At 37.9% G+C, this 25,350-nt stretch overlaps 1 protein-coding gene across 1 annotated transcript in view; it reads left to right on the top strand.

The window, feature by feature from the left end:
* Window positions 1-403: 403 nt before the first annotated feature.
* Window positions 404-25,350, top strand: part of ADGRB3 (adhesion G protein-coupled receptor B3) — a 465,172-nt gene continuing 440,225 nt past the window's right edge. Inside the window, exon 1 of the mRNA XM_059832344.1 lies at window positions 404-1,157. Coding sequence (XP_059688327.1) covers window positions 404-1,157 — 754 coding nt within the window. The remainder of the gene's footprint in view (window positions 1,158-25,350) is intronic.

The following is a 25,350-nucleotide window of genomic DNA, read 5'->3' as shown; positions in this document are numbered from 1 at the left end:
TTACTTTTTGAATAAATAAATAAATAAATTGCCCGTTTCTTGGTCTGTCGGGTAAGGCATCTAGTTTTTTACCTAAGCTGAGCAGTTCTAGTCCACGCCATGATGCCTACATCCTAGACAGGAGAGGACATTCCTATTAATAATCTAATAGATGTTGTTTTTTAATTTGACTGTGGAAGACTTGGCTGTTGCGATGGCCACGTGATGGCGCTGTGCACACAGCAGCGAACCCGTCCCTTGCGTTATAAAATAAAAATTACCTGCCCTTCTTTCTGAAAGGGGCTCTAACTGCAAGCCTGAAAACAGCTGGCTCGAATATTGGAAGGAGTTTGGTTTTCAATGCGTGAAGAATTCTACTTGCATTTTTATTTCATTTCATCTCCTGCAGGCCAAATGACATAGGATGAAGGCTGTTCGTAATTTGCTGATTTATATATTTTCCACCTATCTACTGGTTATGTTTGGATTTAATGCTGCCCAAGACTTCTGGTGTTCCACGCTGGTGAAGGGGGTCATTTATGGATCGTATTCTGTAAGTGAAATGTTTCCTAAAAACTTCACAAACTGCACTTGGACGCTGGAAAATCCAGATCCGACCAAATATAGTATTTACCTGAAATTTTCCAAAAAGGACTTCAGCTGCTCCAACTTTTCCCTCTTGGCTTATCAGTTTGATCATTTTTCCCATGAAAAAATAAAGGATCTTTTAAAAAATAACCATTCTATAATGCAGCTCTGCGATTCCAAGAATGCTTTTGTATTTCTGCAGTATGATAAGAATTTTATTCAGATACGCCGTGTCTATCCTATCGATTTCCCAGGATTACACAAAAAAGAAGACGACCAAAAATCCTTCTTTGAGTTTTTGGTGTTGAACAAGGTGAGCCCAAGCCAGTTTGGGTGCCATGTATTATGCACTTGGTTGGAGAGCTGCTTGAAATCCGAGAACGGGAGAACTGAGTCCTGTGGGATCATGTATACAAAATGCACCTGCCCTCAGCATTTGGGAGAATGGGGTATAGATGACCAGTCCCTGGTGTTGCTCAATAACGTGGTGCTGCCCCTCAACGAGCAGACGGAGGGCTGCCTGACCCAGGAGCTGCAAACCACCCAGGTCTGCAATCTCACCAGAGAAGCCAAACGGCCGCCGAAAGAAGGTAGGTGCTTCTTTGAGGGGGGGCTGAATCCCACACCGGTATGTAGGTCCTGCTGCCAGCTCTCCTAGATACTCCCCATTCATCTGACTTGCTCTCCACTCCAGCTCGCCTCTAGACGAGGCGAAAGGGCTGGAGAAGATGCACACTCCCTCAGGGTGGGGAGGGCTGCATTTTCATTTCTAAACTGGCCTAACCGTCAGCATATAGTTCTGCTGAGCGCTGTTGAAACTCCTTGTAAGTAGGACCCATCTGTTTTCAGCCCCCACTTCCAGTAATGCCCACAGGTGGCAAGCCAGGAATCGCTCTCCCCCTCGCTACCTCTTTACTGCAACCACCCGACTTGACAGAATCCCTTGACTTTGCAAGGAAAACGTTTCCAAAGGCATGCAGGCAGCCTGACTAAAAGACCAGGAGATTTACCATGGTCAGAACACCTGATCTCAACTGGGCCAGACCTCAACAACCTAAAACCAAACCACAAGCAAATGCAGTTCTTCAGGGTGAACTCTCTGCCTGTGATGCCTAAAGATGTCAGGCACCGCACAGAGTCAGTACATACTGTTTTGACCTGCTGGGAGCCCCGCGAAGGGGCCGTAAGCTGCTGCTGCGTCCCTTCTCCAGGCAGCCTCGGCTCCAGGAGAGGAAGGCTCTGAATCTCATAGCAGTATTAGTGAGGGGGGGTTGACGTGTCAGTCCCAGCAGCTGCTTCCTGTCCCTGCTGGAAAACGGGGGTTGTGGAAGGGTGGGAAAACAGCAGTCCAGCAATTAGAGTGGCAGCCCTCTGCCTAGCCACTCTGCTTCATACCTTCGGGTTTGGCCTCCGGCCATTTTGGGGAGGTCGGGGGGTGATTTTGGGAAGGACATTGCGGGGATGAGAGGCGGAGGAAGCGTAGGCAGAACCTAAATGTAGGGCTCTGGCTGCAACCTATGGGCGAGGGGGTCCTTCAGAGCAGCCATGGGGGAACGGGGGAAGGGGGGGATGTGCCCCTGCGGCAAGGGATAAATCATCGAGCCCAGGGTATTGCATTTTAATGCAGGAAATGTTCCCTCTCTCCTTGTTTTCTGCATAGCCACAAAGCTCCCAGTCTGTGGCGAGGCAGCGCCAAGCTCCCAGCCCCCCTAATAGAAGTTGCTTTGTGGAGGAATGTAACATTGACACGTTGTTAGGAGAGGATTTTCTTTAAGGGCAGCCAAACCCCAGCGCTGTGGGAGAAGAAAGGCTGAACTTGCTCCAGCTGCCGCGGTGCCAGCGGCCGCGGGCAGGGCCGGGGGGAGGGGAGGGATGAGGGACGCTTTTGGCGTCCTGCAGGTCAGAGCCTCTCCCACAGCCCCCAACAGCTCAGGAAACAGAGCGGTCTTACATGACGGGGAAGCTCGTCTCCTGTAAAAAACTCCCAGGGAAGCCTGTGCAGCGACAGGGATGGTATTTAACATCGTTTAGAGCTAATTAGTGCCCTGGGAGGACGAGGCGGCCCCGGCCGCGGAGCGCGGGGAGCAGCAGGCAGAGCCGGGGCCGGGCGGCAGCCGCGGGCGCTGCGGGGGCGGGCGCTTCAGCCCGCCGCTCAGGGCTCTGCGCGGGCGCGCAGCGGCGCCCGCGCCCGACAGCGGGCCGCGAAAGTTGGGGGGAGGGGCGCGCTGCCTGCGCCCTCTCCGCCTCCGCCGTGTGTGTCGTGGGCCGGGGCACGGGGAAGCCACGGAGCCCGTGAGAAAATATAAACGCCGCAGACCCAAAGGCGCGTAGGAGGCGCAGCCGCCGTGTGGCGGCTGCCCCGCGTTAGCAGCCCCGCGCAAGTCTAGCGGGGGGGCCCCGCGGAGGGGGCGGGCGGCGCTTCTCCCCGCGGCCCCAGCGCTGCGGGAATCACGCCCACGGTGGGAGAAGGGCGCATCCCCCCCTCCCCGGCCCTGATTTCCATCCTAAGGTACCACCTCGGTGGTGGGGCTGGGGGAGAAGGAGGGCAAGCGCGGAGGGGCGCGTAGGCCGCCGCGGGCCCTTCGTGCCGCTCGCAAAAAGACGCTGAATTCCGGGGGGATGCGTGCCTCCCAGTTAAAGCACCTATTTCTGAAATGCGCTTCGTGGAAAGGACACAGGGAGCTTCGGGCAAACACTTTTTTACTTTCTTAAAATTTGAAACACTTTTCCAACATATTTTGCTTCCAATTTCAGACGTATTTTAACTCTTGGCCCAGTTTGCGGGTTTTCCTGCGTATTAGCTTGAGAAAAGGCATTGTTAGAGGGTTGGAAATTTTGTTTAGTAGTTGGAAGGTTTCCTTCACTTGTTTTTCACTGTACTTAGTGATTTTTTGGTATTGCTGAGAATTTTAACAGTAATACAATTATTTCAATGTTTTATTTAATTACTTTAATGCACTTGGAAATTGTTCATCAGACTGTTACTAGAAGTTATAATCAGTTAGCAAATTAAGCCTCACGGCACTTCTCAGTAGTAGTATGCTCTTTGTCTTCCCCTCAGTGTTTAAAGCATTTTTCCCCTTTCCTCAGAAGGCTAAAATCTGCAAGAGAGGTGTGTTGAGACTTCGTTTTCTGTAGATAAAGTCGCATTTACCAAGCACATCAGACAGTGTATTTGTATGTATAAAGCTGGTTTGTGGTTCTGTTGGAGGCTGTATTGAGGGATCAAAATGCAGAATATTCCTGCCACAAACATGATGCAATTCACCACTTGTGTCAGCAAACACTTAGGCAAGAAATGCAAATTTTGTTTTCGCAGGCAATCTGATTCAAGTTAGATTGGCACAGGTAGCAAAAATAAGGTTGACCAATAACTAAGAGAATGGTTTCTTGTCAGAGTTCATAGTGGCAACCGAAAGTACAGTTTTGTTAGTGTAAATTGAGTTTTAAGGGGAATGGTGATTGTCTATCACTGTGAGAGTGCTCCAGACTTGGTAAGATTGTGTTTTATGAATTTGTGTGTTACTTTGATGTTTGGTACTAACATTGCCTAGCAATGACTTTTGGAAAGGAATTGCAAAGACCTGACAGCTTTCTACAGGATTATGCATACCCTCCCATCTTTCAGATTTGCTTTCATCAAGCTTGACTGTATGAAGCACAAAATCTTTTCCAAAAACTATTTCCAGTCACATTTTAGAACTATATTGTAAATAGACAGCATTTAGATTAAAGCCTACTGGTTCTTTTTTGAACCTCTGAAGTTTTTTACTATTTTGAATATGATAAATGGCCTAGGAAAATGGATGAAAGTCAGTATTTTTCCTTTTTAAAAATGTTGCGTTTTACAAAATATGTGACAAGTATACAATGGATGATTGTGTTTCTAAAAGTGCTGAAGAGTATTGAACAATAAAAGGAACTAGGTCAAAAAAGGAAGCTATAACTTTTTTTTTTTTATAAAATGGTTTGGAAATACGTGGCTTAATCAGCATTTCTTCCGTAGGCAGATCATCTTTGGTGTTACTGATTAAAGCAATACTGAAAATTGCCACATTTTCACTAAGACCCAATTTCATTGTATCTTGATCCTTTCCCTCAGCCTTACATCTGAGGTGCTTAGCCTGGATCAAAGCACTAGCAAATAGATCTCAGTGAACGCTCTGGCAGGGGCCTGAATGTAAGGGCTCAGGAGAATTCGTCCGCTTGATCTTCAGTGCTGTGACTGAAGTATCTCATGAAGTTTCTGTCAATAAGACAGGGCTCAGTTCCAACTTTTGTGGAACTGTAAAGCCTTTACATGTAGTCAATCTATACAATTTTATGAATGATGATAATAAGAATGCAAAAATATATCTTCTTATTGTGACCACTACAAAGCCATAATATTATTGTGGGGCTTTATAATAGTTAGAAATGAAGAGAGAGTTTTCCCCTGTGTTTTACTGCCATATCTGACAGGGGCCCTTGTAAAACAAGGAAAATAATTCTTTCGCCCTCTTACTTTCATCCAACAGAAGAAAAGAAGATATTCACATTAATTAAATCTTGGTATTTGGAGTTCCAGGCTTAATCTTGTATATCTTGTTCAGCCAGCCTAAAATAATTTTAGTAGGGACTTTTTAAAATGCTATAAATGTAGCATTGGTCTACTTTGTCACAAATTCTAACAGCTCACTGTGTACCGGCATCTCAGTATTCAGGAACTGATTTTTTTTTTCCTGATTTCAGATCTGAAAATAACAGGGACATCTTAACAAAGGATTTACTATAATAGATGTCTCTTTAAAACAGCAATTTATGACACATTGTTGAATAATAGTAAGGTGTAGGATGCAGATAGTTTTGTGAAGCTTTCATGGCATGTATGCATTTATTTGTATGTCGTTCCATGAATGCCCACCTCCTGTTGCACATATTTAAGATGAATTTGTAATATTAGTCACATACCCAGAGGTCATTAGCTGGCTGAGTAGGCTGGACACCCCTAGTCAGAAAGTCATAGGCAGTAATAACATGTCATAACATGGCTCCGTCGGAGGATTTAAACTGTTATATCAGTGCAGGATTTGTCTGGGAAGATCAAAAATTGCAAAATGGAGTCTAACAACCTTACACTTCTACGGGGATATTTAATATTTAGTGTGCAGCAACTATTATTTAAGACTAAAGCAAAATAAAAAAATCTGTTGTCCAGAATATTGAATGAGTACAGTAACATCCTTGGAAGACTCTTAATAATCCTGCTGCTTGCAGTGGTTCTTTTATCCATGAGTTCAAGGGGAGAAAGGAAGGTGAGCACTAATGGAAGAATAGTATTTTTAATTTTGTATGAAAAGTATTTTTCATTATGACCTATAAAATATTGTTTAAAGGCTTAAAATTGATATACTAAAATAACCTGTTACCATGCAGGTTATGAGCAGTTATAAGCAGTTTGCTGTCACACTGTTATGAGCAGTTTGATCTCAGTGAAAATCTAGAATGCAAAGAAAAATAATTTCACTTTAAATAATTTTTTACATGAATATGTAAAATGTTCATGGCCAAAATCGTCATGGAAACTTTCATAGAATCAGTTAGAGACATTGTGTTTCTTCTTTGTGGGTCTGGTTCCCAGCTGAAGGAAATGTTTCAAAATCTCCTATGGATTCCAGTGTGCTTCATATAATGCCCTTTTTTACTTACTTTGCTAAAAGAAAACAATCACCTTAAACATTTATATTCTTAGTATATATTTGGGTCACTCTGAACCACTCATAATAGGATGCTTTATCAGAGCCATGCATTTGATTTCACATTCTTTTTTTTAAGTGATGCACTGTAGAAAAAGCATTAATGATCAGAATCTTTTTTAATCAATAAGCCTTACCTTTGTTTTCAAGGATTATATGCTGTTATCACTAATGATTGTACTTCAGTTTGTGGTGTATTGATCACTTCCACCTAATTTACTTCAATAAACTATGAAACGTCTTGTTTTAATGTCAAGTTTAGAAGTTTGTGTGCAAGAGTAATCAGCACTTCACATATGTGTACTGAATTTGGTGGGATTTGGATCAATCCATAAGTGAATTTGCTGATACCTTCAAAGAGGAAAATACCCAGAAAATGTCCTTCCTTTACAGTAGGAAAAAACTATATAAATGGCTTTGCTTCTGGTTATTTAAAGGCTTTATTAGTAAATATACTTGGTTATATATATATATATATATATATGTCTGAGTGGTAGTTTCTTTGGTATCGCAGATTCTATCAGTATTTTGTTCAGCACTTCTCACACTAACAAGATGGCATATTACTTATTTTGTGGGAAAGGTCAGCCTACTGCTGTCAAGTGTTTGCCCTGCCTTCAGCAAGATCACAAATGTACTGTATAGGATCTGAATACCAGTTTTTCATGAGCTCATTGCTTAAAACATTCATGAAATAGTATGTTGCAATCTGTGTTATAACCAAAACCAGGATTTTGGTTCCCCAGACTGCCATTTTTGCTTGAATTAAACCTCTATTTATGTGGATTATCGCACATCAGCCATTGTGGAGACCTGCTCTCAGCTGGCAACAAATGCTGCTGGAGACCTCCACTCTAAAGAGCATAGAACATAAACAGGAACCGGTGATGAAGAATGGGAAAGTTATATAAAGAAATTAAGTGTTCAAACTGATGTCAAAGTATATCCAAATCAGGAACAGAATTCTGACTCTTCTGCTGCTGGTTCCAGTGAACAAGTACTCGATAGTACTGAGTCCTGTACTATCAGATGTTTCAGACCAGTCATGCCTTCTTTGTTTGCCTTTTTCATACCAGTAAGCTGTGCTTTTTACCTTCAAATACTTCTATTATACTTTGTCTGGGTGGGCAGAGTATACAATACGGATTTTAGACCTTGTGCTCTGATTTGCTTGTGTTTTTGACAAATGTGGAAGTGTTCATGTGTAGAACAGCCATTAACAGAAATTAATGGTGATTGTGTTTTGGGATTTCAGTTATTAGGTCTCAGTGACCAGTGAAACGCTGGAATAAGCTGCCCAGGGAAGTGGTGGAGTCACCCTCACTGGAGGTGTTCAAGGAAGGTGTGGACAAGGCATTGTGGCACATGGTTTAATGGGCATGGTGGTGTTAGTTGATGGTTGGACTTGATGATCTTACGGGTCTTTTCCAACCGTAGTGATTCTGTGATTCTGTGATTCTGTGACATTACATGGAGTTATATTATGACATAATGCAGGTACTGCATTTCTTATTATTATGCAGTGTTTTATACCTACGTAGATTATATAATACAGTGTTTATATGATCTATTACATTTAATATGTTCTCTTGTGCTCTTTTTAAAGAAATTTATCCTCTTCTGTTCAAATATATCCATATTGCTGTTTTGTTTAGTTTTTTATTTGCAAAAGCATGGAAAAATCTGCTTTGTATGTTGGTATACACAGAAGAATTTTCAGAGGAGACTTTCTTTTTTTCTTCTTAGGGAATTAATTTTATGAAGTTTATTCAGTTGTGTTGTATCAAAGGATTCCAACTCTAAGTTGTTGTAGTTCTCAAATTGAAGTTTAGCTGTTCATTTATAAATATGCAATAATTGTAATAAAACAAAGGTCACTGCAGAATTCCATTGAGCATTATTTGCATTCACTGTTAACAAGAAATATAAAATGCTCTTTAGGATAGAGAAAGTTGTACATGATATAAAGTACAAATTTACAAATTATGCATCACTGATTTATGAATATTTCAGAGTTTGAGCCCTTTCTGATGCTAGTTAAATCTCACGAGGAAGACAGTAAAATTTTTCAAAGTCATTCTCAGTTTTGTTAATCTCTTAGAGAAGTTATAAATAAAGTTTTTATCAAATTACTGACACATTTTTCTGATGGACTAGCCACCATCAGAATTAATAAAAACAATCTATAATAACAGTGTATGAGACCAGTGTTGTTACTTTACTCTGCAAATGCCAAATTATTGTCCTTACTCAAGGCAAATTCCCCATGCTATCAATATAATTTGGTCTAAATGAAGATTAGATTAGAGCCCACAAAAGAGATGTGAAACAGTGATACCATGTGTTCCTTCTACCAGAAGCAAATAATTTCATAATTTGTATTAATTCTATCCTTTCAAACGTAAGATTTTTTTTTTTTTCTATGTAATCTTACTTTTGAAATCATCCTTGGCATTTGGTAGAGTGAAGCAGATGCACTTAAAAAAGGCAATTTTGTAACTGCTTGCTGCATTTCTTTCTCTTTTAGCTGGTTAGCCTATCTGTTTATGTGCTTTACTTCAGCTTCTGGTTTTTGTTCTTCATTATCTGAAGGGAAAACAAGGCATATGACATACTCAAATTAGTATTTCTTTGATGGTGCTGAAAATGTGTGCAACTGAAATTTGGAAGCAAGCTATCTTCAGTTATTCATTTAAAATTTTATTTATATCTTCTTGAAATAGCAAAACCACAACAAAATATAAACTTTGCATACCATCCATTTTTTGGTAGCTTGATAGAAAATTGGTGACGACAGGGAGAACAATGTGTCATCCCCTTTTGGACAATTTTCACCAATTTGCTCTTTTATGCTTCAGGAGATGTAAACCACTTTGGGAGCTGACTTTGTTTCCTGTTGTTCTTCTTCATGTGCTGATTGCTCATTCATCAATTATGCAGCGAGAGTGTTTGTTTATAGCATGGTTTATAACTTTCAGCCATAGCTGATAGTTGTGCGCTATTGAACAGCTTTGCTGAAGGGTGATAGGGGTGATGAAGGATCAAGAGAGTAATTCTCCAACTTTCAGCTATGGAAAATGATTAACAGCACTTCCAACCTTACCACTTCTAACTAGCATTGGAAATACTTCATGTTAAGTGGGAATTTGTTAACCAGTGTCATCAACTGAGGTATGTTATCACAAGTTGCTTGTGAGGATCTGAAATCACATTGCTGCTGAGATGGTCCTGGTTTCACTCCTTTCCCTTCGCTGAGCTATGTCAGCACACCAACCAAGCAGAAAACTCTTCACCTTGGGTTTTTTCAGTTGGTTGATCTTGATGTTGGGTGAGTGTGTTATGATGGCCCAGCTGAGCCTCCATCAGTACCAAAATGTGGCACAAGAAAGAGCTGGAGAGGAACAGTGGTGCTGGTTCAGCCAGGTTTAGATTTGCTTAGGGGGGAAAAAAAAAAAGTCTATCAAAAAGTGGCCAATACATGTTACCCTGGCCCGCTCTTTTCCATATGTTAACAGCCAGTTACATCGTATTGTATTTCTAGGCAGCTATACCAGGTTTGATTACAGTATTACTGGTGGATCCTTCAAAATAGAGTCCAAGATACATGTTTATCCAGGGCTTCCTGCTGACCATTAAAGAGTGGTGCAGCTTGCTGTGAAAACATGCACAGAGTGCTCAGGGATGAGTCTGCAAAGCCCTTGGAACTCATTCCGGTAGTGCAGCTAGAAAGAGCTTAAATTACCGATCAGAAAATCAGGGAATTGAATTAGTGCTATTTACTTGTTATGAGGAATAATATTGTACATGCTTCATGCAAGAACACTTCTTCCCAGAAGAGTTTTGGAAAAGTCTTAAGTCTGAAGATTTCATGTAGAATATTTCTTTGAATCCTAAATGGTTCACTTTTTCACATGTGTTGTTTGCTTCTCTATCCTATGAATATATCCTTTGCAGTCTCTTCTGTACTGTATACATAGAAGATTCAATTGTCTGCAAAGCTGGGTACTTCAGCTTGAACTATAACGAGTTATGTTTTTATCCTTGGAAGTGTTTTGTTTGTTCTGTGGCACTGGCTGATATCTGCAGTGATTGGCACACATACAGATGCTCCATACGGGTAGGTCTGAAGGTTGATAGATGTGACAAAGGAGAGGAGGAAAAATGTTCGGCACTGCAGGTGTAATGTGAGTACCGAGCCTAGTCCAGCTGGTCCTGTCTGCACCAAATGTCTAGGAAGTCACTAATAATGCAGAGAGTATCACGAAGGTTCACTCTCCTTGGAAGGGAGGAGGGCACCAATGCTGGGATATTAGCCAATCCCAAACCCTGATAAAGTTGTGGGACTTACGTGTGGAGCCATAGGGCTTCAGCTGATTATGCTATTATTTGGGTTCATAAATGCAATAGATACGAGTCTCACCTCTTGAAGCAGAATTATGATCAGAATAAAAGTTTGATAATTATTGTCCTGGGAAACCAATGTTTTCCTGTCTTGCAAATAAATGTTCAAATTATTACATATTCGTTCTCTTTCATTCACTGAATTTTTAATTTATCCACAAAAACTGAGGCAGCTTCAAATTTGGGAAAAATCAAGAATATTCCTATTCCTTGACCAGACAGAACCTTCTGAGAAGCAGAGCCACTGAGTCCAAATTGCTTTAGCTGCTGCAGTTGATGGCAGGGTGTTCAGGTCTGGGTTGGCAATATATACATAGAAGATTATAAAAGAAGGATGCCATCTCTGGCTGTAGTTCGTGCAAAGCTTGGTCAGGCAGGTGGGATCCAAGACCACCTTTTGGATTAGGCCCTACTGCCAAATAGGTGCTAGTGACTCAGGAGTTTGCTACTTCTCACAGCTACGGTGATGCCCAGACCCTTGCATGCACCTTGCGTGTGTTGCTTATGGCTCTTAGACACCAGTAAATGTGGGCTGCCTTGGGATGAACATTTTGGAGGTCCCCATTTTGGATGTAGGCCTTGAAAGTGATGATGAGGCATGTAAGTTTATTTAATTTCTTTTGTAAACACAGCTTCTGTGCATCACTTCCTGCCCCACGGTATTGTTATAACAGTACTGCCTTGCCTTCTGGTGATATTATGAGGATAAATACGTCAAAGTTTATAGTTTGTTTAGTAATTAGTATCACACAAGTACTTAAAATATATAGATTATGCCATCACTGCTAAACATGAAAAGTTTTTTTCCCCCCACAGTTCTGATGAACATCAAATCCATATTGTCTTCAGGTATTTTCTGGTGCTTGAAGTTGAAGTGTGATTTTATTGTCTGTTTTGCAGATGAAATATATGAAGGGAATGAAGGACTGTTAGATTTATCTCCTATTCCATGCTTTTAAGGTTTTAGATAATGGATTTTTGTCCATGTGCAATCTGAAGTGTTGCAAAAAAAAGATTTTAGTTTGATAACATAACGCGTACGGTAACTTCACAATAAAAGATTTTCTATCATAAATAAGACATGAAGGGGAACTCAAATGTGCCAGGATGTAGCATCTAAGTATTTTTCAGACGTGACTAAATTCCTGCTTTTGTGTTCACTTGTTCATAATTAATCTTATTGAATCAGCAGGATTATTCATGTAAATGGATTTAATTAAAAGCAGGTTTGCCAGTAAATGCCCTCAGTTGAAAATGTGGGTGCCTTAAATATATCTAATCAATATTAGAGCAAGAAATGATTATTTTAATGTCTCTAAATATTATTAAACAAATTAATTGTAACAATAAATAATAATAAATTACTATCAGATAAATCAGTATTAATAAAATCAATACATTAATAAAAATTTACTATATATAGACTGTCTTACGTAAGTTAGGTAAATATTCTTTGTTCTTGTTATCCTAGAACTTAGTTTTGTCCAGTTCCCAGGTCTGCACTGCTTTAACTGATCATCAGTGTATTCTTCATTAGCTCAGGGATCCCCAGTGCCATCCTCTGCCCCCACTAACCCTGCCAGACCTGGGCTTCCCTGCATTGCATCCAGTGCCTCCTGCTTGGACACCTCTGCTGTCGAACCATTCTCTCATTGCCATGACTGTGCTTTTCTGCACTGCATCATTATGCTGGGGTAATAAGTATGTCATTTTGTACAGAATAACTTTTTGTTGCTACCATCTATAAAAAGAATATGGTTCTAAAAAGATAAGCAAGAGTTAAACAAATCAGGCAATAGCTGGCTGGTCATTAAACAAGCTAAACAAAGCTCCACAAAGAACAAGAGAAGTTCAGATAATACTTGACATGTCCTGAGGCTTTTTAACGACAATGGCGGTGCTGTATTTATTGGGATACAGGGCTACACTAAAAACTATTCAGAATTAATCAGCAAAAATGGCACTGGTTATCATCGTTGTACTTTTTTTTTTTTTTTGCTTTCTGTTGAATATGTCCAGGAGCTGCCATGGAATTTGTTACAAAATTTCAGCATTCTAAAGCCTGCATCTTTTTTTCTTTAGATGAAAGAAAAAGTAGTAGCACCTTATTGATTTATATTTGACAAATGGTATCACACTAGACACATCTGGACAAAAACAGGAATCGCTTTAGGAGCAGTTGGCTGATGTTTGGCTATGACTGACACAACTACTGTAGGAATAGATGCTTCTTAATTCCTGTTTTTGTGTAAATTTGGGGTTGTATTTATCTCTAAATTTTTCCTTTCACCAAACATTTTAAATATATGATACGTGTTTCAACATAAAGTTGACAGTCATTTAAGATGACAGCCACTGTCAGGGAGTTTCTTCCTAAGAGGGAGAAGTCATTGAATGATGAAGTATTGGAGGATAATATTCATTGATTATGAGCTGTGGAAGAATATGTGGCCCTGAAGGATGTGAGTATACGTAGTAAAGATTTCAAAAAACATGAGAAAAGATCATCTTAACAACAGAATTTATAGTTTACTTAGCTGGAATGAGGTGAGAACTGCAGAAGCAAGCACGTAGGATGTTTTGGTGATCTGCCGAAACACTGTCCAGTAATTACTAGATTTCAGAGATTGGTAAATGCCATTTTTTAAAATCCTAACTGAATATCTTACAATAATGCTGTGGTATAGTGTCAAAGGATTTTTTACATAAGGTCTATTTTCTATCACACATACACTTCGTCCACAATATTTCACTTCAAACAGTTGGGTATGGAAGATCTTAGAGAATCATTTTGCATTAAAATCAGTGTGGATCTTTTCAATTATCTGGTTGCTACTCTTCTGGCTAAAAGAGATCTCAGTTAAAAAATAGAAGTTATTTTGCTAGCAGCACAGACTGTTGTGAATTACACAGCCCTGTTAACATAGATCTTTGTTACATGTTTGATACCAACCAAGGATTCAAAAGTCTTGTTTGTTCAGTCTTTCCTCACAACTCAGTTATCATTACAAGTTTTGAGCCTATGTTTCATGACTACTTACGCTCTTTGTACATTGTAAGGGTGAATAGTGTTAATTAAAGTTGATCTTTTTTGGGAAGTTAAGGAGACTCACTGAGGTATTCTGAAGAGAAGTCTGTGTGAACCTTGATACAGGGAGAAAATCAGATTCCAAATCAGCTGAAAAGATGAAAATTTAGAAAGTATTTGTGACTGTTGTATGGATTAATTCAAAATGCATAAGTAAATGAAACAATGGAGACTAGGCATAGGGCACACTGGAGAATTATTGAGGAAAAAAATACCAGAGATGCTAAATCTCTTCTATTGAAATACACTATTGTGATATGACACCAAGATGGTGTCTGGTACTGTGATACAGTTGGGAATCCTGCCATTTCAGGACAGGGATCACTTTGGCATGCAGACAAGAAGACCCCCGGTATTCTCCTTTGTTCCTTTGGCAGACACACATTGCATGGTAGTAGTGATGCGCTGGCGAAGACACAAAGTGCTGTGTTGATCAGAGAATACATTATGTGCATGCTAACTTGAAGGATGATCACACACTGTTCCTCTCATAAGACAGACCCTCAGGCCACAAAGTCCATTTCAGCACATTTGGTATGTGTAACTTGTAGCTCTCTGTTAGAAATTGTCACATTGCCCTGACGGAGCTCACAGCTAAATACTGAGCAGGCTTCTTGGTTTGCAGCTCATAACACAAGGTTTATACATACTTAAGCTTCCCTTGAAATTATATTGGCTCTAAGCATGTTTTTTGCTTTTTTTTCCCTTGGTCTCCCTGCACTTTGTCTTGTCTCTAGGTTGTTAGCCCTTTACATTATTCTTTCAGCTAAACCTTCAGATTTCCCAGAAGCTTGCACTTTGACAGAACTCCAGTCTTATTAGCACTCTAAGCTTACAGTTTATCCCTTCTGGGACATAAAATAGGTGAAGTAAACAAACACAGAAGCTTTGTAGGAATTACAAATGAAAAAAACCAACAAAACAAAACAGAAGAAAAAACAGTCTTTATTTCAGCTAGCCCAAGAAATGCACAGGCTTGGATAAAGAAATAGAATCCCTGTATTTAATTCCCTGCTTTTGTTCCTCATCACTGCAGTCACACAACCAGTTGAAGTTGAAGGCCTGTGAAGAGTCCAGTATTCCCAGCTTTACGCTCTACTTTGCACATGACTCCTCTGTGTTATGAATTCTCTTCAGATCCGTTTCTTTTCTCCCATTGCTCTGTGCCATAAGCTTTCACTGGTTTTGTCCATTGGTTTTATGCACAAAAAGGTCTCAGTCACAAAAGGCTGTATATGCCTTCCAGCCCATGCCCCATTCATTCTGCAAGTCCCATTACTGCTGTGATGGTAGAGTGTAGGCAGGCAACCAACTTGCAGTCGGTTAAGTTAGGATGTGAATTAAATGTGTATGTTGCCCAGAGCCTAGTCTTCCCTAAATCAGGAAGCACTTTAACCACCAGTACAGAGTGGGGTTTCCTCTGAGTTGCTTCTGCTGACCCCGTAAGTCTTGCTTTCTTATTTCTTGTAGTGCTGTAGTTTCACAGGAGTATCAGAATGTACCGACACGTGAAGTGAGCTCTTTGCCTCCTACTGAGGGCAGTATCCCAGGAAGGAGAAAATACGGGCTTAAGTTTCCTCAGGCTAAGGATGACCATGGACTTGTATCTCCTCCTCCTTAAGAGATACTTAAGTAGCATATTTATATGTGAAAGGCATATTCCATCTTTTTCCATAGCTGGTATTTTTTAATAAAAATGAGGAAAAAGTCTTTGGGTTCAGCTCAGTACTCTCTCAGATATATAGCATTGCCTGAGAACACGTAGAGGTTTGGTCACCAGCAGGTTAGATGCCTTTTTCTGGTGCATAGCAGACTTACGTAGTAACCTAGGTCCCCGACCAGGCTTGAAGAGGGAACAAAGGACAGTGTGCAGTCCTGGAATCCTTCATTTAGGCCCATTGGGAAGAGGGATGTCCCCACGTAGGCACTTCAGGAGCTAATTCCAGGCCATCTGCACCACTTGCTTGAAATGAAGCTTCCAATTCTGCTCAGTTCCCTTTTAGTCACCAAAGCAGGCATGTAGACATGTACAAATATTGTGTGTTAATCCATTTGCAGTAACCTTGAAGATTTTTGTGATGTTGCTTGTTAGGCTTTGCTTACATTAGTGTTCAATTTCCACTGATGTCAGTAGGATTGAAGGGGAGAAGGTGAGCCAGGGAGTCTTTCATGTTCTTCGTTTTAGGTTCTTGTCAGTTTAAGCACAAGAACTACTAGAAAGAGCCACACACACTCTTAAAAATGAAATTCTCAGTGAAATTCTAGATTTTATTTATCGCAAACATTCTTTTTTCTGTTTATATAAAAGCACAGTTACAAGTTAGTTAGTCATTAGTGTAAGAAAGACAAAGGTACAAGTGTTATTTAATCAAGATTTTATTTTTCTTACTGCCGTGGTTCCACTGTCACAAATGATTACATTTTTAATAGATCTGCTGTGTGTAAATCACTGAAGTCTACTTAAATGTGACAATACCTTAATCTAAACTACATAAGAAGTCTTTGAAATCACATGAATTATAAACAACGTTGAAATACTTACATTTAGGAGTACCAATGTGTAACAAATGAAGTGATTAAAATAAATAGTTCAATGTATGTTGTACATTTTCTTGTTTAAATTATTTATAATAAACCACACTATAAGCTCAGAGAAATGGAAATAATTGTCCACATAGAGACAATTGAATCTAATGTTATCATGAATCATTTACACTTTCATTTGGAGGATCTAGCTTATCAGAAACTGTTGAAATCAGTGCTTTTTACCACAGAATAATTACTGGCTTCCTTTTAGCCCATTGTGTGTGCAATAGCATAGAAATGCTTTAGATTGTCCCCTGGATTTTTATGCGATTGTCTCTGTTTGGTTTGAGGATTATGGAATGTTAAATACTGTTAGGAGAGAGTAATCCATGTAGGCTGGTTGTCACCTCTGCCAAAGAAACAGATGGACTGATGACCTTTTCAGGGCAATGTTAGATCTATGTGCTTTTGAATGGCAATGGTGCTGGGAGCACTCTTGCTCTCTGAGCTGTCTTTATTCAGTTAATCTTCATTTGTATCACTGAATAGCTTTAACGACCAGTCACAGCATTATTTTACTTTTTTCTTGGTTTGTATTCAAGAAAATGCTATAAATTACCCCCTCCCTTTTTTAGTCACGCTGTATCCGGCACATTTGCCACAGTTGAATTTGTCCTAGTTCTCCCAGGTGAACATTTAGTAGCATGAATTTTGAACTCTGGCCAGATATCATACATAAATGTCTTTTTCCACACAGGTGTCCACTACAGCCTTTGAGCGCACATTTCTGTTTTCCAAAAAGTTTCATTTTTCTGTACACGACTCATTAGTCACATGATAAGCACAACCACACAGCACTCAGTTTTATAGTACTAACAACTTTGTGTTCCATTCATGTACAAATCCATGGTAATCTGGAACAAATCAATGCCATCTCACTGAGAAATATGCAGTTAGAATGTTTAAGCAAATTTCCTAATGACATTAAACAGTATCTTCTTAAAATTTTTTTTTTACTAAATTTGCACAGATGGTGTCTTTCTTATTCCTTTATATGTCCATTAGATTATTTCCTATATTTTTGCAGAAATTGTTGATACACAGCTATCAAAAGGCAATTTATACCTCCACCAGTAAGTCTGGGAAGTTTATAAGAACAACAGGATCCTGGTTTCTGAGGCTACTCTCAGCAATTTCAACACTAATAAAATAAATTAACAAAGTGCTGGTGTTTTTTGTAGCAGTCCTTATATATTTCTCCATTTAGAAAAAAATGTTTGTAAGCATACAAGCTTTACATTTTTTTTTAGATTCTGCTCTGAATGGAGAGAAAATAGTTGTAAAGTTAGAACTGGGAAACCTCTGGAAAACATTGGTAAGTGAGGTTGGAAGTGAGGTTGAATTGTTTACAACATCAGCTGGCTGAGAACAGTTAGTTGACGACTTTTTTGTTACAAGTTAGCTTCTGGAACTGATGGCGGTCACTGGAAGATGACTTAAGTTAGGAGGCCATACTCATGATTTGATTATATTTTAGCATTCCCCTGGTGTGATGTGGTGTGCAGGATTCAGACGCTGAGCAGTCCCAGAAGACCAGAGTTCAAGTTTTCCAACCTAACTTATGATTGAAATAGAGATTTTTTTAATGTATAAATGCATATGAAGATTTTGGGGTTCTTTCATATTTGAGAGTAGTTCATTGTGATCATGTAACCAGATGTAATAATAAATTAAAGAGATTTTGAGGGTGGTGCCTTAAGGCTAACATTTTACTTTCAGACTGATTTTTGTGAATAGATTCCAAAATCCTTTTGAAATTATGTGAAATAGACTCATAGATGAATTTAGGTTTGAAGGGACTTCTGAAGGTCATCTAGTCCAATCCTTGCTCTGGGTAAAATTAATTGAGTTGCATATTTTATTTCAGTCTTGTCTTTGGTTCATAGTGAGGGTTTCTTGATCCCTAATAGTTTGTACATATGTCAGTATTCAGCAAATAGCTAGACCCATAATCGGAGCTAGTGTGTATGTTGTCAGTGAGTTTTGTTATTCCTGTCAGTCACTGTAATGGTCCATGGTTTTTTAGTTATTCTTTAACATGCCTCAGGTCGTAGTATTCTAATTACGAGTAAAATGATCTAAAACACACTGACACTATGCAGAATGGCCAAAATAGTTAATCTGAAGAATAGCTAATATGTAATTCTAGAGAAAGTTTTCCAAAAATAATTATGGCTATGTCAGCCTTAAGCTGTAGATTTTTGGAACAGTTTCGTATTTAGTGAGTCAGGTTCAGTGTTACCAAGAGGTTGTATTGAAAAAAAAATGAATACTTTCTTACAGTATTTTACGTCACTCACCTACACAAAGTGAGAGCATGTTTGCATGCCTTCCCTTTTGCTTGTGATATGTCACAGCTGTACCATGTTGTTCGTAGCTTCTGGCACTGAAAGACAAGATAAGGAATCACTATTGAATAGTGTTCTGGAAAGGGGAAAGAGAAGAGGCAGCCAGACAAGAATATTCCAAGTTAAAGCTCGTAGGGGAAAGATAAGGCAGCATAAAAAGAGAAATAGATTAATGCTAGCCAAAGGGGTTAAGATAATAAGGATTTTCTTACAACATCATAGGAAAAAACAAATACCGGAAAGACTGAAAGGGATGATATTAATCTTATTTAAAATAGCTGAGCTAAAAAGCTTCTTTTTAGGAATAAGAAATTAAGGGCGATTCTAGAACAATTAAAAAGTAAGAAGAACTTGACAAATGAGAAGTAAGGTCATCTGTGGGAAATCTGAGCATGCAGGAATCTAATGGCACATGGAATATGCATTTTAGTCTATTAAACTAAGTAAATAACACAGGATTGTAAAATCATTTTTTAAATTTAACAAGAAATTAGTTCACTTTAGTGCTCTAAGAATCTAATTTCTAGGCTAGTAAACCTATGAAAAGAAGCTGAAAGGATATCACTCTGTGGAAATAACAAAACATTAATAATTATCATGACTTTCTGTATTATTAAATTTATTCTAATACTATAAATGTTACTCAGCTTTTTTTTTAGTTGTAAAATGGGTGAATGAAAAAGTGTTAAATGAGATTGTATGTGCATATATGTGGATTTTATTCAGACTTCTATTATGTCTCTTCAAAACTTAATTCAGATTCATTTAGTTTTTCACAGTTTGTAAAAGTAGACTGTGGGCTATACAAAGCACTATAAATTAATAGCATTGAGGTGCTGATATCTGCATGAATTCATATTTGGATTTACATCTTCAGTAGTGATTTAACAAAGGAAATAATCTACTTGATGAAACTTACAGTTCAACAATAAATTAGGAAAAAATGCAAATACTAGTGGGGACTGAAAGAAAATATAAAAGGCTTATATCAATTAGAAACATGGGCAGGACATATGTTAATAGAATTCAGAATACTGTAAACTAATGCTCTGTCTTGGGAATAAATGGAAATAAAATGGGAAGGGGAAATCCTGAAAGCAGTAATGGCGAATGATACTTGGAGGTGATTGCAGAGAGGAAGAGATGTCTGGTAGTGATTTGGAACTCAAAACAAAAGGTCCCTACGTAAGCAAAGACTGAAAATGAGGCTTCTGACCTGAATTTATTGTTTTTCGTGAACTGGATATACAGTTACAAGTGTTTAATTTTTATACCAAAAAGATCATGATACATCACAGACTTCAGAGAAGAGCAGCCACAATGAAGCCACTGAAGTGAATGGTTTAGGACAGAGGATTAAAAGCAATAAAACTATCTAGCTAAAAGACACCTAGCCACAGTTAGCAGTATATCCCCAAATATTTGAAGGGTATTAAAATACCATTTCAAGTCAAGGAGAAGACCTATTTATGAAAACTCCAAGACACAGAATTAAAAGTAATTAATTGAATGAAAAAAGTAGAAAATCTAGGCTGAATACCAGAACTAACTTCAACATCTGTTTAGATGCAGTATAATTTTCAAAGCTGCGAGCATGAGCATCATCACTAGATATAAACAAATTAATTAAAAATAAAATTAATCATTCCTTGTATGCTAGCAGACCACTGAAGCACTTGGGAAGGGAAGGTTAGAAGACAAAGACCATGCTTCCTGAAGTTTATTGCCTGAGTATGCAAGCTTGAAGAGACAGCAGTAAACATGAGCACAAGAGAAGGATATTAAGTTAGAATCATAGAATTATGTAATATATGGTAAAGTTTCATGCAGGACTTCCCTTTTTTTCCCCATCCATTACACAGAGGCATTATTGTTACAGCTGCTTCTTTACTCAGCAAATACATTACAATGAATTGCATTATATATATTATAGGCTATGATTTATATTATGTATATTATATATACACATATATATATGTACTCACTGTGATTTTTCCATTCAAAACACTATGATTTGAGAGTAAAGAATTTGTATATTCTCATAAATAAATGTTAATAAGAGAAAGGACACTTTTTTTCCTCCTGAGCGTGAAATAATTAAGACATGGTAAGCAAAGTAGGCTAATTTAACTCCTAAATTAATTTGGTATTTTTTATGACAGATAAGGATGATCCATGAATGACAGAAGGACCAGTGGGCATGAATGGCACAAACTTAAGTGTGGGTAGGAAGGTTTAATAGCTCATGGAATAGCAAATTGGCCCAACCATCACCATTGCCCCAGGGTGAGCCTTTCTGTTCATTGAGTTTTCTGAGTATTAAACTGTCATTTATTTCAGAATAGAAAAACAGCTCAAGAATTACAGCCAGACTGAAATGGAACCTAACTGGTGCATAGCATTTTTCCTGACTCTCTTTTGTAAGGTGAATTCTATCCTAAATATCTCCAGAAACCATTTTGGACCTGCAAAACAAACCTAGCCTTTCCAGGGATCACTGTTTTCTCATTTGATAAGCAGGCTTACTTCACCCTGGAGGGGTTCTTAAGGGGTCACAGGATATACAGAAATCCAGGGGTTTTTTTTCAGGAGTTTCTTCTCTGCTGTTAAGGTAGAGGCAGTCTTTCAGTCATCCTCCAGCACTTTTTCTTGTTTGTCTTCTCAATTTCTCATTGCAGGACTGATTCCTTCAAGACTAGAGAAGAATATACTCTGGGGAAAGCCTGCAATGATTTCCTGTGTCACCCCTAGATTGTCTTAGGGCTAAATACACCAAGCATGTCACACCAAAGCAAAGAATTAATTCACTGAGACTGAGATCTTTGTAAAAAGGATTAGACAGCTATAGGAATAAAAGAGAACATCCCCAGTTATACAAGAGAGGAGTTTAATTCTTTTCTTATGGCAAAAATAATTACTTTTCAGATGTTTGGAAAAAGCCTGTCTGCTTTGGATTTCTTCTACCATCATAAGGCTTATCTTAGATTTAAAAGTCTGTTTAGGAGGTATATTCTTACATGTTCCAAAACTCAATGCTAAAGAAAACTTTAGATTTCTGACATAATGTCTTTTGAGTTGTATTGAACTCTAGAAGGCTCACTTTCTTAGCACATAGAAAGTTCAAAAACTGTAATGCATTCTTTATTGGTTTGGAGCCACACTTAACATATTTTAAATCCTAGTCAAGACACTTCTAGTGAGAGGATACTAAATTAGATACATCCTTGTTAGATCCAGTATGGTATTTCCTACACTTCTATGAACAGATGCATGGCGAGGCTGTATTTGAAGAAAGAAGAAATTTTTATCTGCAGATACATTACAATAGATTAAGGTCATGTATTTGTTCACAAAAATGTGGCTTTAAAAAGTATACATATTTTTTCCCCCAAGGGAATGTGAAATGCCATTTATAAGAACACAATGGCCTCTGAAATGAAAGGAGTATAAAGGGTGGAAGAATGAGTCCTGGGAAATTATCTACTTTGATATTGTAAGCACACAGAGAGATGCTTTCTATAGAAAATTTTAGCTTTTCTGTTATTTTTACAGTACATCATTCAAAGGAACTGCATATTTTTCAGCTCTTCTCATACACAAGAAATAAACAAACAATACTGGTTTTCTTTCAGAAAAAGCTGGAGTCTTTTGCACAGCAGTTTGCTGGGGAGACATAAAAATAAACTTTGTGCCTGGAGGAATGTGTTGAAGTTTGCAAAATGTCAAGGAAATTTCTTTTAAATTTTTTTTTTCATAATGCTGTGTTCTGTACACAAGAACCATATAGAAATTTCTTAATTTAAGAGAAAAAAGATCTTTCTGAAATCTTTGCTACAGATAAATGCCAGTTCTCATCTTTTTAGCAGATGTCATTGCAAAACACTTTCCAAAGATAATTATACTTTATATTGAGTACCTCATTTACATACATAGCTAATTAGACCAGCAGAGAAACATTGAAACAGCATTTTTATATATTCTTGGTTTGCACAAGACAAGTTACCTTGCATTGTTTGTTCTTTGTTTACTCTTCTATAGCTCAAGAGAACAAGGAAAGAACAAAAAAAAAATAAAAAAATCCATGAATGTTAATACAGAACATAGGTATATGGAAAGAAATAAAAATCCAACATTATCTTTGAGAAAAAGCAATAATTGTGTTCTTTCCAGACTTACACATCATTCAATAACAGGTTCTTTTTTTCCTGTGCATCTTTATGATTGTTCATAACTAGAATTCCACTTCTGCATTGTCAATGTATTCTCAGATATATCCTACCTTGGGATCTTGAGGTAAAACTATAAATTTCATTTCTTCAATGATTTGTCTTCAATAAAATGCTGCCTTTCACTTTAGATTCCATCAGATCCACAAAACCAACGGAATAACAGATTTTCATACTTTAACATGCTCAAGACTTTGTGTCAAATATTATCCTATATATATAAAACTCCATTTCATCTAAAAACATCAGTAGATTTATTAATTTTTAATAGCAATTTCAGCCTACAAAAGACCTATAAAAGGTCTGATTTCAGTCCATGCTACCATTCATGATACTCAGCCCAAGAGAAACAGGCTTTGAAACAGAGCAGAAATATGACATTAGGTTTTATACAACAGAGTATAGATGGATTTCTTAACCTTTTTATTGAAGAACATGTATTAAAAACACAGTAAGTACACAAAATTAATCATCAGAATAGTGCACAAGCTGTAAGCTTACGTAATACTAAGTCTGCTGGCATATTTTATTTCTGGATAGAGTTTTTATCAAATCTATTGCTAAACAAGCATCTTATGCCATCATTTGATTGATTCCTAAACAATTTATGGTAAAATTCTCAGCAATTTATGAATCACATTTTTTATTCTGAAAGGTTTTGCAACCTCCAGAAGTATTATATAATCTTTTTTTTAATAAATCCCAATCCTATTGTAAACTGCTCATTCCTCTTTTTCTTCCCAGTGAAGACAATGATAGTGGGATTTGACACCCTAAAGTACCAATAAAATAATTTAACTTCTTACTAAGCAAACTTGTGACCCAATCAGCATTTTATTAAATGGATTCTTTTGTAAATATTGTATTACATTTTTTTTAATCTTTTAATCTTTGATTTGAGCCATTTGCCCATTAGTAATTGCTGACATAACTAACGTGTCATTTCTGCTGTTCCTTACTTGAAAGAATTTAAAAACTGTTCACAAAAATGCAATCAAGTCAGTTCAACCAAATCCTTTTAAACCCAAACCCAAGAATGTGTGAATCGCAGTATCTGTGTAGAAGACAAGTGTATTTTCATTTCACAACCTAAATCTTCATTTCTGTGTTTGTGCAACTTGTCTTTGAAAATCCTGTGACACATGAATTTTCATGGCTGTCATTCCATCTATCTGACTCTGACTTCTAAATAAGCAGTAGTAGAAGAAAATCTTCAGCTTAACATTGAATCTGGTAAAAGTAAATTGCACTATGCCTTACTTGCTTCAAAATCCCAATCCTTTAAACTTAGAGTGTCAGTATATTGAGCTTCGTATTTGTGTCAAAAAATACTGTAAAAATTTGGTCCTTTTAAAAGCAGCATTGATAGCTCTACTCTTGCACCTATGGAACTGCTCTAGTTGTTCTATAAATAGTGACGCTTGTCTGTGTTCAGTAGATTTCTAATTTAGAGGTTTTGGGAAAAAAAACAAAGCTATTTTTGGACCAGATTTTGTGTTGCACAATTTCTTTTTTTTTATTTATTTACATACCTATCCCTTATTTTATAACAACAAAGGCATTTATCTCAATGAGCTGCTCACTACAATGTTTAGACATTTTTCAGTAAAATACTTCCTTGAAAAATAGAAATTCATTTAAACAGGAAGTTTTGGGGACTGTATAAGTTTCTGTCATAAGGGTTGGATTTCTCTTTGAAACTGGACAGAGAAAGAACTAGCTGTAGATTATATAGTCAGGAAATCCAACTGGGATGTGGGAGGCCCATGTTCAAGAACATGAGCTTTAATCTGCCCTCTGCAAAAGGCACTAGATTTTTGGCAAGTTCCTTTCAATTTTTCTAGTTAGAACTATTTTCTTTTATAAACAGGGATTATTTGCAGGGGAAAGACAATAAACCTGTAGTCCAATAATTGGATGACTTACTTATGCTGAAAAATATTAGCAATTTAGGGATGTGAATGTGGTCTCCCATTTTGCCCAGGAGTACTACAAACAAATGTAGCAAATTCTATATTGTCTGTCTTTTATGGAAAATCTGGGGATGTTTAGGTTTCTCTGGGTTCATTCCTTGTCTACAGAATGCTCTGAATTCAGATTATGATTTCATTATAATGAGTGAAATTTCTCATAAAATTGTTTGAACCAATCAGATGATTGTCCAAGATCTCTTAGATACAGTTTATAGACCACGAGTAAGGGTAGAAAATAGTAGGTGTATTAGAATGCTTGTGTTCTAAATTCCTGGTTTTATTTGTTGGTTGGTTTCTAAACAGTGTATCCAGCCATGTTATGGGATGAAAAATTTTACCCCTTCCATCCTAATTAATACTTACATTTCATAGAAGTTGTGGAAGAGAGGTGGTCATAGCGTATCAGAACAAACTGTCTGTACTTAT

The sequence above is a fragment of the Gavia stellata genome, chromosome 2 (assembly GCF_030936135.1).
Source record: "Gavia stellata isolate bGavSte3 chromosome 2, bGavSte3.hap2, whole genome shotgun sequence".
Classification (NCBI taxonomy): Eukaryota; Metazoa; Chordata; class Aves; order Gaviiformes; family Gaviidae; genus Gavia; species Gavia stellata.
Note: the sequence above shows the minus strand (reverse complement) of the source record. Positions and strands in the feature narration are given on the sequence as shown.